This window comes from Bipolaris oryzae (assembly GCF_000523455.1).
Source record: "Bipolaris oryzae ATCC 44560 unplaced genomic scaffold scaffold_36, whole genome shotgun sequence".
Taxonomy (NCBI): domain Eukaryota; kingdom Fungi; phylum Ascomycota; class Dothideomycetes; order Pleosporales; family Pleosporaceae; genus Bipolaris; species Bipolaris oryzae.
In genome coordinates this window covers 79,827-94,145 of record NW_006911312.1, presented here as the reverse complement: position 1 = coordinate 94,145, position 14,319 = coordinate 79,827, and the positions used below count along the sequence as shown (strand labels likewise).

Sequence of the window (14,319 nt, the reverse complement as noted above, 5' to 3'; positions counted from 1 at the left end):
TTCTGTTCAACTCAACCCGCATATTCATTACCACCCATTTAATTCGCAAACATGGCCAGCACAACTGTCATCAACGCAAACGCGACATCAAAGCACCAGGCCTCGACCGCCGCGCCAATTGAGCCACTGAAGAACGACACAGCGCGTCTGTACACGCACATTCATCCAATACTCGTTCTCTCTGTCTACGCGCTCAAATTCCCCGCTCTGGTCGCAGATCCAGTGCCCACGTTGCTAAGCACCCTCGCACCACTCGCTGTGCTGCAGATAGCTTTTGTAGCCGTATGTCTCCCACCGACCGGAGGCACGCCTTCGATACGGAAACAGAAGCCGGGTGAGAAGAAGGGAAAGGCACCGACGAAGCTGGAACAAGGGTTGAACTCGAAGATTGTGGTACGTGTCTTGTACTAGCATGGCAGCGTTGCTGGAAATGTCTCTTATCTTAGGGAAGAGCTAACGTGTTGTCACAGCCGGCTTTCTTATCCCTCCTCCTGTCCGCACTCGCTGCGACGCCGCTCCTCACGGCCATTCTCGTTCTCTTCGGTGCACCCGTGTCTACGCACCATGCACACACATTACTTTGCGGTGCTCATGTGGCGCTCCTGAGCACCCTGCCTCTGATCTATGTACACGGTGTCGACGGCGATACATGGAGGCAGATTATTGCACTGCTCCTGCCAATAGATGAGGTCTATGGCGGACTGATTGGCACGGTTCTTGGTGCTTGGATAGGCGCAGTCCCTATTCCCTTGGACTGGTGAGTTTCCCCTAGACCTATCTGCTCAACCAGAAATTGCGTCGAGATGAGAATTGTGAAGCAGAGAGACTAATCATGTGCAGGGACCGCGAGTGGCAGAAGTGGCCAGTTACCATCGTTACGGGCGCTTATATTGGATACGCGGTTGGTAAGCTGCTGGGAGGCACACTGTTGAAGGGCAAGAAGATCATGTTTGACTAGGAGATCGTGGCTGAGATTGCTTTGCTCCCGCTCTGCTTGATGTCTCTTTGGAACGCTTGTTGTGTACTTGGGCTAGTCAGTTGTGGGTAGTAGACAGGTAGTCACGTAGATACCGATGCGTTAGGAGTACGGGCCTGATAGATATATGGTCGGGATATTCACTGCCAAAAACAGAGCCAACGACTTTTACGTGGAAGATAATGTCCTGTGTAAGACCATATGCATGGGCACCGGAACATACTACCACATGATCAGTCCATCAACTATTCTAGTCTACAAATATCCAATATGCCGTTAATATCCACAAAAGTCAACTCTGACCATCGAACGATGTCATCAGAGCACAAGCCGCAATTCCCCTCCGGTCCACCTCGGAGCCCAGACCGACCCTGCAAGCCACCTATCTAGTATTATACCAATTTCCGGCACTTCCCAAACCGGTAATCCCGGCGCAAACCAAGCTCCAAACCACATGCAACCACCTTAGCCTGAAAACAGTATACCTTTTTTACGTATTGGGCAATCTCATACTGCTGTTGGGCCGGGATATTTTTGGGTATTACGGGCCTTTTTTCGTGAATAGCCGTAGAAGCTTTTAATGATTGTGCCGTAGATTGTCCAAATAGATGCGGCGAGGTGGGCGCGGGGTCGGAGGGTCGTGGGGGTGGGGGGTTGAGGAGCGGGGAAGAGAGTTTATAAAAGGTGCGGATGGCACCCGGAAGGAGAGGGGTTTGGAACAAATTGTATTCAGCCTTTTCACTTTTTTAATTTGAGCCTGGTGAATTTATCAGGACGCTGGATTTGAGAAATTCCTTAGTGTGGGATTGTGACAAAGGCCTAGTGTACAGCACATGTAAGTAAGATATGTAGAAGGGCCGCTTTCCTGGGAAAATACCGGTACGATTGGCGGATAATATGGGATGAATTGCAATACTAATAAGACTGCTTGTTAGAAACTGGACTGAGGAAAGTCGACATTATCGATCCCAACTTACACACGATTTACATCCGAAATCATGTCGCGGAAACACTTTTTCCCAAACCCAGAGGGCGTCGTGCTGCACACGCTGCGCTCGCTCTGCGCACGAAACAAGCACATGGCGCTCGACGAGGCCAACCGCGTAGTCTACAACCTATCTCACAGACCCAATGAAGTCAGCATCGTGTCTGGCGGCGGTTCGGGTCACGAGCCGGCGTGGTCGGGTTTCGTGGGCGACGGCATGTTGTCGGCTGCTGTGTGTGGAGATATCTTTGCGTCGCCGAGTACGAAGCAAGTTATGGCGGGCATGCGAAACGTACCAAGTACAGAGGGCATAATACTTTGCATCACAAACTATACAGGCGACATGCTGCATTTTGGGCTGGCGAGGGAAAAGGGTCAGGCGCTAGGGTACAAAGTCGATGTCGTTTGCATGGCTGAAGACGCGGCGCTAGGTCGTGCTCAGAGTGGGAAAGTCGGGCGGAGAGGGCTGGCGGGTAACTTGCTCGTTATCAAGCTGATTGGTGGTGCATCACTACAGGGCTGGGCGTTTGAGCGGTGTAGGAAGATGGGTGAGCTGGGGAATGAGCAACTGGTTACGATTGGGACGAGTCTGGATCATTGCCATGTTCCTGGAAGAGAGGCGTTTGAGAGTGTGCAGGACAATGCCTGTGTTGTGGGTATGGGAATTCATAACGAGCCTGTAAGTGAAGAGAATTCGCCTTGCTCTTTTTCCTCAAGAAGAAGTCATACTTATCAAGATTTAGGGCCTGCGAACTATACATCCGATGCCTGGTCCAGAAGACGTTATCAAGGAGATGCTCAAGTATCTCCTAGACCCCTCAGACTCCGACCGCGCCTTCGTCAAGTTCAACCCCGGTGACAACGTAGTAATGCTCGTCAACAACTTTGGCGGCCTGTCAAACCTGGAATTTGATGCCATGGTGAATTTAGCCCTCGTAGCATTAAAACGAGACTGGAGCATTGAGCCGACACGCATCTACGCTGGTGTGCTCGAGACATCGCTCAACGCCCAAGGCTTCAGCATCACACTGGGCAATATGAGCGGCATGGCCAAATCCATGGGTGTCAAGGACGAAGAAATCATTGCTCTACTCGATGCCCCTACAAACGCTCCCGCATGGCCGAAGAACGGCTTCAAGCCCGTCAATATCAACAAGGAAACGGAGGAACTACGTAACAAGGCCAACGCCGCGCTGTCTGAAAAGTCAACACTCCACAAAGGCCCTGCAACCCCAGCTTCTCTCATCCCCGCGCTGCGAACAGCATGCAAAGCTGCCCTAGCAGCCGAGCCCAGAATCACCCAATACGATCTCCAAATGGGCGACGGCGACTGCGGCGAAGCCGTAGCAGGCGTATGCAAGAGTATTCTCGCCAACATCGACGCCGTCGAGCAGAACCCACCGCCCATTCTCGCGCTCCTAGAAAGCATTGGCGAAAACGTCGAAGACGTAGGCGGCTCTCTCGGCGCCATCCTCTCCATCCTCGTCACTGCCTTTACCAACGCCCTCGCCACAGCTACACTTTCACAAAACGCTCCTCTCGACATATCCACGTTTGCTTCTTCCGCACTATCCGCGCTTGAGAATCTAAAGAACTACACTAGCGCGAGGGAGGGCGACAGAACGGTCATGGATGTGCTTATTCCGTTCATTAATACGTTGGCTGAGACCAAGGACTTTGCAAAGAGTGTGCAGGTTGCCGAGGACAAGGCGGATGGGACTAAGGATATGAAAGCCAAATTTGGGCGTGCTACGTATATTGCCGAGGATGGGAGCGATAGGTCGAAGATTCCTGATCCGGGGGCGTATGCAGCGGGAGTGTGGTTGAGGGGGTTTGAGAAGGGGTTTCAGGCGTGAGTTGGGTGATGATGGTGATGGTGGGAGGGGAGAATTAGGGAAGTTTAGGGTTGTGTAGGCCTACGAAGAATACTATCATTTAATTCCTAGCACAATTTCCAGCATAGCCTTAGCATACACGGGCTCGAACATAAGTAATTCTCGTTGAGACTTATTCGTCCTAGTTTGTTCGATTCACACATCCTGGCAGCTTACTTAGAGGGTTATCAGGCCGGCTGCTTTTGCGATTAATACTCAAAGCATTCAGTCTGAGCTCCGTACTGTAATAGCTGACCTATCTTGTACCGTCCAGTACTTTACCGCATACCCATCTTAGTTCGAGGGTTCGGAAGAAACAAGCAGAAGATAAAAAGGCCCAGGGATACCAAAAAGAACCTCGTGATTACCATCCTGGAATACAACGACAGTATATTCATCTACATCCACATAGCCAAGCACATATCCAACCTACCCACCATCCATCTTCCACTCTAAGCACAAGCGATCCAACATCAACCACCCCTACCCATCCTCACATCCTCGAAGCTCCATTTCCCCCCCTAGAATCAACGCATCATCATCATCATCTTCTCTTCCCTATCCGCCGAGTCCTCCCTCACCTCGCTTAACACCACCCCGCAAACACCAAGTCCTAACATCACACCCTCAACCCACCATCTCGCACCCACACATCTACATCCATCAAACCGCAACGGTGCAGGAATGTTGATGTCAGGCACCGGTTCATCGGTGCATGTATGTACTCCAGATGACGCTAATGCAACAGTCCAACACCCACGAGCCTAGAGCCCAAGGGCGCTCGTTTACCAGCAGTTGTTTTTCTTACCGTGGGTAATGTCGGGGGTGTGGATTGGGCTTGCTGATATTCTGGTTATGGATAGTTGTATGATGATGCGGGGAGGTGTAGATGGATGGGAGAGGGGAAAACGGCACGAGTGAGCCGTAGTAGCCACGCTATGCGTAGAGACGAGGCTTGGTGGGTGAGATCGGCGCGGTTGGCGGTGCGAGTGAGGTTAGTTGTAATTGTCACAGATGTTTGAGCCGGGGTTGTCTGGAGGGATGGGGGTTCTTATTAGAGGAGGGTGAGGAATTAGGATGAGAGTGTGTTGATGTCACTGGGGAAGGAGGTATCGAGACTGATGGACTATGGCATGCGGCTTGTAAGTGAGGAAATACTTTTATTCCTCGAACATTCTGTAGAATGCCCAATAAAGAGATCTCCTCACTTTCCATTCCCTTCAACATGCTCGCTCCATCACCGTCCAAAATGCTCTCCCAACTCCTCCCCATCCTATCCCTCATCCCATTAACCACCGCGCAATCCCAAGTCCAAGAACCAGCACCACCCCCCGTCTTCCTCTCCACCACAAAATCCGGCGTCATCCCCGCCCTACCCACCGCAACCCCCTTCACCGGCGTCGACACCCTCCAATGTGCCATCATCTCCCCCTTACCCCCCGCACCAGGCTACCTCCCCAACGCCACCGGCGGCCTCCAGGGTACCGCAACCGCATCCCCAAATCAACCCTCGTCTACCTACCGCGCCGTACTCCCAGATGTCCAATACAATCCCTACGTCAACACCACCGTCACAGGAACCATTGACGCAGCCGGCGACCCCCAAGGCGTCCGCTTCACCGTCAACTTGACAAATCTACCGGATCAAGCGCAATATGGCCCCTTCGCATGGCACATCCACGCCCTCCCCGTCCCCAGCGACGGAAACTGCACCGCCACACTCGGCCATCTCGACCCCACGAACCGCGGCGAACTCTACATGTGGGACGCTTCTTCGCCACAGACATGTCAAGTCGGTGATTTAGCCGGGAAGGACGGCGGGAAAATCACTTCAGAAGGGAGTTTCGAGGCGCAATTTGTGGATCCGTATCTGAGCGTTGAGCAAGGATCCGAGGGATATTTTGGGGGACTGGCGTTTGTGTTGCATACGGGGAATACGACGAGGATTGCTTGTGCGAATTTCGAAGTCGTGCAGGGTGGGAATGCGACAAATGCGACTGGGGGTGTGGCGTCACCGACGACGCAGAGCGGGTTGCCGGAATTTACCGGGGCGGCGAGGAAGGTAACGGGTGGGACGGTGGCGTTGGCGGTTGGGGTGTTTGCGGCGGTGATGGCTTGATGGGTTGTGAAGAATGTGGGTTTTGATAATGATATACATGATAGTAGTTGGATAGGAATGAAGGGGTATAAAATGCGTATAAGCTCATACTGCTTCTTCCACTTCTTTGCTACGTTCACCCCACGCTTGGTGCAAAGAACTCGTACATTCTTTTTTACAACCTGACCGAGTGCAAACCCAAAATCTTGGACCGCCATTCAGCGGTTTCTCGCAAAGCGGTCTCATACATATGCTCCACCTGTACCCACGAACTGAATGGCCCTTCTTCAACATTGCTTTTGCAGCCGCGGTCCTCTTTGACTTGATCTCTTCAACTGATAGTTGGATGCAATTGTTGCAAACAGATAAGGGCACTTCGCTGAGATTCTGTTTGGGTCCTTGGTATGTGCGAGGATTGAGCATACGATGGTACATAGTGGACCACCAAGGAGCATCAGGAACGCATTTGCACTGTATACCCTTATGTCTTGGGACGTTACGGGTTCTGTTAACCGCAACGTATTGATAGTAGCAGGTCTTGCAGTATGGGATGCAGTTGTCCAGGTGGTGTTGTGGGGCCGATTGTACAAACGAGGTGGACTTGAAACAGTCCGAGCATATCGGGATCCAACACACCGAACAAGGAGTTCTCGCGCCACCGCCGAGGCAAGTATTTCGTTTGAAAAGGGTAAGGCGGCGGTGAAGATCATCGTGAGGGAGGACCGAGTTGCGGACAGATTTGGAGACAGAAGACAGGCTCAAGACATCGACATAGTGTAGGTGTTGGGTGACCATCATGAGCATGTCGTATATGCCGAGGAATTGTGCCAGTTGCGTAGGCTCCCCGTCGGTGCCTTGATACCTCCCTATAGTATCCTTATTGAAAATTTGCGTCTTCAGCTCTTTGAGCGCAATCTCAGTCTTCTGCTCCGCCCCGAGTGCCGTTTTCGCGGCATACCGGCGCGCTGTTCGAACTGGTACTTTTGCCTTTTTAGGTAAACACAAACGGAAGATAAAGACTGGGGTAGTGTATAGAATAAAAGGAACAAGCATCACGGTTGCTTTGGGCATATAAGCGATACACCGCAAGAGCAACATAGCATATGCCTGCATTGTGTACAAGAACTTGATGAGTTGCTGTTTAGCAATTGATATGCAGCCAACAACAGAGACAATACCAAAAAATGCCATCAAGGCGTGGAAGAAGCTAGGAATGTTAGTGGTCAATGATGATTTGGGGGGCATGAATAACTCACACTATAGAGATGCCAAGTTGCCATTCTTCCACAAAGTCCCTGCATATTTTCTTAGGGGTTGTAACAGTTGCATTTAGCCTGGCCGCAGCAGCGAAGAAGCTCTCATTAGTCCCTGGAGGTCGATGGTCGTCAAAAGCAGACATATCATTACACGCGCTTTTCGCCGTGGGCACGTATCCGCTTTGGTAGTGCGCAATACGCGCTGTGTAGACGGCAATTAGGACATCCCCAACGACGATTGGGAGATGCAATGGCGGTAGCAGCCATAAAGATGGTATCCAAATTGCAATGTCCCACCAAAAAGCAAAGGTACTCCACCAGTCTGCAAGCCTTTCGCCGGTCACGATGGTTGGATCGTAGGTGCCATTGTGAAGCACGAGGTTGTCACTGACTATGGTGTTGTGGAGTGTCGCATGGTTCTGGTAATAGATGTTCGGTGCCAGCATAACGAAGCGGATGACGATGTTTATGATGTGCAAGATAATGAAGAGTGCATAAAATTTGACATCTGGCGTCCTCGGGAGGTGTCTGGAGGATGTCATGTTGGGTCTAGCAGGCCGCTGAAGCGATCTGACTTTGTGCGAAGGAATTTACAAAACAAGGATCTGTCCAGCTGCAGAACAGATGAAGATTGATGGGCCATGAAGAGTCAAGTCTTTATGAGAGGGGTACACGAAATACGAGGTTGCCGAGGCTTGAGGGTGCTGGATGCCTGGTGCGCTGCCACTCAGCACAAGGCTGAACCGTTTGTCTGATGATAATGTATACCGAAGGCATTCCTCCGGCCCGTTTACGACTGAGTGTGGGGGGATGCAAAGAAGTATCAGGTATGGCGTTGCAGCCTTGTAGCCCCGCAGTGGAAAAAGAAGGCAATTTGAAGGGCGCGGTCAGCCATTGTGGGTTAGTTTAGAGTTACCGGTGAACAGGACAGAGCGCAGCCCAGTCAGCCACGACAGTGTGCATCTGTCGTGCTCGCAGCTTGGCTTGGCCGCAACCGAAATAAATGGCCAAAGGCCTGGAGCTGGAAATGACGTTGATCAGAACAGGTTTGAGTCAGGGGGAAGCGAAGCATGTTATGCGCACTGTCGCGTTGCCCATCGCGATTGGCGCAGGGCTCATGGTGGCCGAACGTGTGGGCACAGCAAATGAGAAACGACATGTTGCAGCAAGGTAGGGATGTCGAGCAAGATTGAGGGCTGGCGTAGTCTGGCATAGGCTGGCGTGGTGGTGGACAGGGCGGGCGAGTGAGTGAGTGCACGGCTCGAACCGCCGCGGGCGGGCCAGTGTCGCCGGGGCAACGGCGGGTGTTTATCGATGCTACAAGGTGCCAATACACCCCTGCACCTAGCTCTATCAAGCTCACCTGCGATTCCCTAATCTCGGCCCACACAAGGCTCACCAGAAGGGCTTCTCCGCAAAAAGGAACCTCTAGCTGCATCTTAGCCCCCTCGCGAAACACACGCCCTTCCGACTCCTGCATTCCACAGCTTCGACGTTTCGCCTCAACACCCTCGCCGCCGCCTCATCGTCTCAGCATACAAGTCGAGCTGATAGCTGCCACTAACCCCGCCACAAGGATTCTCGTCACTTTATCCGCCATGGAGGCTCTCTTATCGCTCGCCTTTGACAATATTGCGTCCAAGGATACGCAGAAAATTCGCAAGGGATTACGCCAGATTGAGGGCATGCTGGCGCAGATTTGTCTCTCTGGCGCAAAGTCGAAACCCAGCACACCAGGCCATCGCCGGAATGCCTCAGCAATCACTCTGAGTGAGCAACAGCAACAGCAACAGCAACAACTACAGCAACAACAACAACAACAACAACAAGCCACAGCAAAGAAGTTGGGACAGCTATCAGACGATCTCGCCTTCCGAGAGTTTTTTCGCCTACAAGAGGGGTTCGAATGGAATGGTGGGTTGAGTCAGCAGATCAACAACGGTCAAGATGCTAATAGTGTAAAGTTGTGACCAGGGTAGCCGACTGTCTGGATCGATTGCTTGGTATGGGTAGTAGCAAAGGTAGGAGAGAGGCACGCAGAGTTGATGACAGCCAAGAGCTAACCATGATTACAGATGGCCAGAATGACATCCTCATCCTCTCGTCGCTTTCCAACATACAAGGCCTCCTCCTGCTACACCCCCCGTCGCGCATCATCTTCGGGCGTGAGGTATACATGAACCTTCTCCTCGACCTACTCGACCCCTACAACTGCCCGGCCATCCAGTCACAAGCCCTCCTCGTCCTCGTCTCCGCCCTGCTCGCCACACCCCAAAACACGCGGATATTTGAGCACATGGACGGCCTGCTCACAGTAACGAGTCTGTTCAAGGACGAGGAGACAACACAGGGCGTCAAGGTCAAGCTGCTCGAGTTCTTGTACTTTTACCTCATGCCCGAAATGCCCGTCTCGGGCCCTCAGCGGAGTCGCGACAAGGTCAGGACAGCCATGGACCGGCGGGGGAGCACCGACGACGGCAGCAATGGAGTCAAAAAGCACACACGGTCGCAGGCTGAAAAGCAGCACATGCTAGGCAAGTACCTCAACAACGTGGATGCTCTGGTCGAGGATCTGCAGGAGAGTGCGCCATTTACAAACGTCGCCTGCTAAGAGCGACGCAAGGCAGATTTTTTCATCTGTCTCTTTTTTTCCTTTCCTTCATCTATGCTTACTTTGGTTGACCACATATTGGTCCCGTTCAGCGCGGCGTCACGGAATGCTTGGTGTTATTCGCATCCATACCTGCCGCAAACACCATAGCTATTATTGCTACTTTTCCTTTGTTACAATGCATTGCTGCCTTTTTTGGGAGAGCGAAAGACTGATAGCTTCATTGCATATTCCAGCGGATACCTTTTTTCTTTGTAAACTAAGTTTCTTGTTGGGTTTGGTGGGATTGCTGACGTCTCAGATTGAAGCGAGACGTTGAGCGTGTGAGCCTATTAGAATGACGGTGGGGGCATTCCCTGCGTGGCCCGTTGCTGACATTGAATAACACTTTGTACCTACATGTATGTGCGACCTGTGCAGTGTGAATTGCGTGACATGTGTAGCAAATTTGATGCCTTGGCCATTTCAGGGCTAGGAAAGCTGGGTTTTCAAGCGCCTGGGTCGGCTTTGGTGGGCATATGTGACCAGCAATGGCTCGTTGAGGTGTGATTGGCATGGCGCTGATGTTGCATTCTTACTGCATGGCCTACTCGAGAGGTTGTATGTAGTAGTATGTAAGCAAGGCAGATCGTGGATACGTGCACATGGATGATTGGTGCTGAGTGGATGCCCTGTCTAGCGGACGAAGCTACGCTCAAGTCACGTGCACGCAGTCTCATCTCGACTCTCGCCTTTTCAAGTAAATCACGTGCCGTGGACCAAACGAGCCTAGCCCTCGGCCATGGACGGAAGCTAAGCCTCTGCCGCCGTGGTCGCGTGCCCACTGTGAGATGCTCGCATTACAAAGGCCTGCCAACGGAGTGCGCGGATCGCGAGCTGGGTAGCATCGGAGCCTCCGGACGGGCGAGTATTATCGCGAAAAAGTCGGTGCTAAGTCTGATATTGTCAATTGACCTGTGTACAATCACTCCCAATCAGTACCTTGGTCATGTCCGGGCTGGTGAGCACTTGAATGCTGCTGCCCAAAAACTATCTGTACAGTACAGTAGTCATGACGCACACTTTGGCAAATCATCAGTAAACTCCTTCTCGGAAGGTCGGCTATTCATGCAACGCCCTGCACTACTCAAAGGCAGCCGCAGAGCAACTTCGCATTCGTCCGACCACTGGCACGCCTTGCCAATCCATGACCTCAGAGCTCCTTCGCCAATACCTGCATGCCGTCTCTTCCGCCGACACCATGAATGTGCCATGCTTACTCTTAGTGCCCTCCGTCGTCCTCTTTTGCACCCTCCTAGCTGCCCATTTCTGAAATCCTGCATATACCACAAGGTTTTCTTTGCTTCTTCCTCTATCTTACTTGCCCTGCCTTTGAGCTGGTTGCCTTGTAAGTGAGCAACGCTCGAACGCCCTGCGCCTGGCGCCTCATACATCTGCCCGCATCCGTCTTTGGTCCGCTTACTCGAGACATTGTCAACTCTACCTACAACAAACAACAAGCAACATCCCGGGGGAACAGTGTCGTCTACTTCTTTCTTGTAAAATAACAATACCCTCCAGATCGCATACTTTTGCTTTGTTCGCCCAAATACCCCACCTGGCATACTATCACACATCATGGGCGCAGGAGCCTTCATAGAACCACTTGTGGTCATTACCCTACTCTTCGGCGGTACTTGGGTGAACCGTAACACAGAGTACCGTCTTCTTAACCGACCAAAAGTCTATCACCACTCGCCTCGCTCCGCCTCACCCGAGTCCGGTCGATCGAGTCCCCTGTCCAACACATCACTTCTCGCCAATGTCGACGAAGAGCCACCATGGCAGACGCGCGAAATCAAGATTCTAGGCATGCGCAAAAAAGTTGTCAGCCCAAACACCCGTAGATTCCAAGATTACTTCCTATCAAGACTGCTCCAAAAGTTTCCCTTCTTAGTCGAAGCATGGTACTGGGCCCTGATTTACTGGGTACGTCAAACTTCACCTGCATACATCAACCAAAAAAACACCAAAATACTGACAGCTGTCACCCAACGCAGGTCTACCAAGTCGGGCGCGGCATAAGCGCACTCTACCTCATCGATGAAGGCACTGTCAACGTCGCCCGCCGCCACGCCCTGCAACTCATCGCCCTGGAGCAGCGCCTTCACATCTTCTTCGAACTCGACATCCAAGCCTGGTTCCTCAAGCACCCCTTCATTCTCCACTGGACAAACCGCATCTACTCCTTCATCCACATCCCCGGCACCATCCTCTTCCTCGTCTGCCTCTACTACTACACCACAACCCGCAACCGCATCGATCTCCCCATGCACAACAAGCCGATAGGCGAAGCATCCGGCAGTCCCGCAGGCGCCGCTCTCTACGCAGCCCGCCGCCGCACAATGGCAACCTGCAACCTCCTCGCCTTCATCATCTTCACCCTCTGGCCCTGCATGCCCCCGCGCTTACTCTCCGACCCAGACGTCACGGGCGACGTCGGCAAAAAAGCCCGCAGCTTCGGCTTCGTAGACACCGTGCACGGCGCCGAGGGCGAAAGCAGCGTCTGGACGCAAAATAAATTCTGCAATCAGTACGCTGCGATGCCTTCGCTGCACTTTGGTTACTCGCTTCTTATCGGCCTAACGGTTATGACGATTCCGCTAGCCCCGCAGCATGCACGGACGAGGAGTGTGGCGCTGACGATGGGGCTGCGCATGCGTGTTCCGTCGCTACGAAGGTTTTTGTGCATTGCGCTTGGTGTCGCGTATCCAACTACTATCCTGATTGCGATTGTGGCGACGGCGAATCATTTTATCCTGGATGCGGTTGCTGGCGCTATGGTGTGCGGGATTGCTTGGGTAGGCAATGGAGTGCTGCTTAATTTGCTTCCGCTAGAAGACTACTTTTTGTGGTGTGTACGGATTCACAAGCCTGAGAGGCGGTCGGTTGGCTGGGGTGGGGAGGAGTTCAAGTATGGGTCCAAGGGCGTAGTTTTTGATTAAGCTATACACTTGTTTTTGAAGAATGGGGATTGGAGAAGACGATGTTGGTTAGAGGTGGAATGAGGAAAGAGTCGGATTAAAGGGTTAGGAATTTTGACGGCTTTTGTATTTGATCAATACCCCCGCCGGTTATATACCATAGGTTTTCGTTTTTTTTTTCACGATACTCTCGTTGGCTAGTAGCAAGGTCTGGGTTATCGGAGTTATTTGATTATACAGCTGTAACCTGGAAGAGATGGGTGGAGAGGTCAAGGCATGGTACTTGGTCCTATATACCCTATTAATAAAATAAAACATTGATTCAAATTAGTGAAAGTCAAATATTCGCAGTGGAATCTGCATGTCTCTGAATCAAGCAGAAGACCCCTAAGAGCAGAGAGAGGAAGCATCAATTTCCTCAGCCCCTAACTCTTCCTCCATAACTACACGCCCACTTTCTCTCTCCGCCTTATCTTCTTTCCCGCACTCCACACCACCCCATACCACCCTCCCCCCAAAACCACACCACCTCATCCCTCCGCCTTCAACTGATGCCTCCACCCCATAATAAACTCACAATCCATCTCCTTAATCTACCCTTCATTAGCCCCACTCCTTGCCATCATCAAACTCCAAAGAAAGTCACCACTCACCTTAACCCCCCATCCCCGCTTACACCCCGCAACCCTCCACTCCCCGCCCTTACACCACCCACACCCCCTGCTTCTCTCTCCATCCTCATTCTTATCCTTATCCCCATCCCCCCACTCACACCTCCACCCCCCCTCCCCATTCAAGTACCCAAACCGCAACTCCCCCCTCGGCGCCTCAAACGGCCCCACGCTAAACGTCTGCGGGTAGCCACTGATATGATGATCTACGATTGCGCGCGTGGAAGAAGTCAGATTGATGATGCGGGATGTCCAGTTGCCGTTTGTGAGGGTTGCGTTGGCGGAGTACGAGGAGGAGGAGGAGGAGCAGGCAGAGGTCAGGGTTAGGTGGAAGGGGTAGAGGATTATGGGTTCCGGGTCTTGGGGCCGCGAGGTTTGGGTTACGCGGGCGGTTTGGGTTATGGTTTGCGTGGGAAGGAGGAGGAGGTTGGCGTTGGCGTTGTTGGCGATGTTGTCGTTGGAATTGTCGGCATGGGTGTTGGTTTTTGCGGTTATGGCGGCATCGAAGGCGTGGATCAGGGTTGGGGTTGGGGTGTAGAGGATGGTGGAGGTGTCGAGGCCTTCGAGGGGGGCGAGGGCAGGGGAGTTGGGTGCCGTGAGGGCGGTGGTGAGGAGGTTTAGGAAGAATATGAAGAGAAGTGAGAGATGCATTTTCGATTGAAGCTGTGGGGTGTGAGTGTTTTTATCTTGTTCACGGTGCTTGGGAGAATGTACGAGTGTTGTTCAGACAGTAGACTAAATCGAGCGAGTGTATTGGCGCAAAGATTGCTTCTAGAGAACAATTGAAGTGAGAGGACTCTGCAGGATAGAAGTTTTAAAACGAGTCAGATATTGGTAAAGACAGCGTCACCTCACGGTGAGTACAGTTGGTGAACCAGACGCACG

At 52.3% G+C, this 14,319-nt stretch overlaps 5 protein-coding genes across 5 annotated transcripts; 4 read left to right on the top strand and 1 right to left on the bottom strand.

Annotated features, from left to right (window-relative positions):
• Window positions 1-51: 51 nt before the first annotated feature.
• On the top strand, window positions 52-958 carry COCMIDRAFT_3712 (uncharacterized protein; the record flags this gene model as incomplete). The annotated part of the gene is made up of 3 exons (XM_007687952.1): window positions 52-393; window positions 471-757; window positions 841-958. 3 exons carry the CDS (start codon window positions 52-54, stop codon window positions 956-958), a joined length of 747 nt encoding a protein of 248 aa, XP_007686142.1.
• Window positions 959-1,974: 1,016 nt separating this feature from the next.
• Window positions 1,975-3,817, top strand: COCMIDRAFT_3711 (uncharacterized protein; the record flags this gene model as incomplete). Its single annotated transcript, XM_007687951.1, has 2 exons — window positions 1,975-2,640; window positions 2,705-3,817. 2 exons carry the CDS (start codon window positions 1,975-1,977, stop codon window positions 3,815-3,817), a joined length of 1,779 nt encoding a protein of 592 aa, XP_007686141.1.
• Window positions 3,818-5,084: 1,267 nt separating this feature from the next.
• On the top strand, window positions 5,085-9,800 carry COCMIDRAFT_90462 (uncharacterized protein; the record flags this gene model as incomplete). The annotated part of the gene is made up of 4 exons (XM_007687989.1): window positions 5,085-5,924; window positions 8,737-9,103; window positions 9,154-9,210; window positions 9,265-9,800. The coding sequence occupies 4 exons, from the start codon at window positions 5,085-5,087 to the stop codon at window positions 9,798-9,800; spliced, it is 1,800 nt and encodes a 599-aa protein (XP_007686179.1).
• Window positions 9,801-11,417: 1,617 nt separating this feature from the next.
• On the top strand, window positions 11,418-12,784 carry COCMIDRAFT_90414 (uncharacterized protein; the record flags this gene model as incomplete). Its single annotated transcript, XM_007687988.1, has 2 exons — window positions 11,418-11,768; window positions 11,840-12,784. 2 exons carry the CDS (start codon window positions 11,418-11,420, stop codon window positions 12,782-12,784), a joined length of 1,296 nt encoding a protein of 431 aa, XP_007686178.1.
• A 509-nt stretch (window positions 12,785-13,293) lies between these two features.
• COCMIDRAFT_90493 (uncharacterized protein) lies at window positions 13,294-14,085 on the bottom strand (the record flags this gene model as incomplete). The annotated part of the gene is made up of 2 exons (XM_007687987.1): window positions 13,294-13,356; window positions 13,423-14,085. The coding sequence occupies 2 exons, from the start codon at window positions 14,083-14,085 to the stop codon at window positions 13,294-13,296; spliced, it is 726 nt and encodes a 241-aa protein (XP_007686177.1).
• Between the last annotated feature and the right edge of the window lie 234 nt (window positions 14,086-14,319).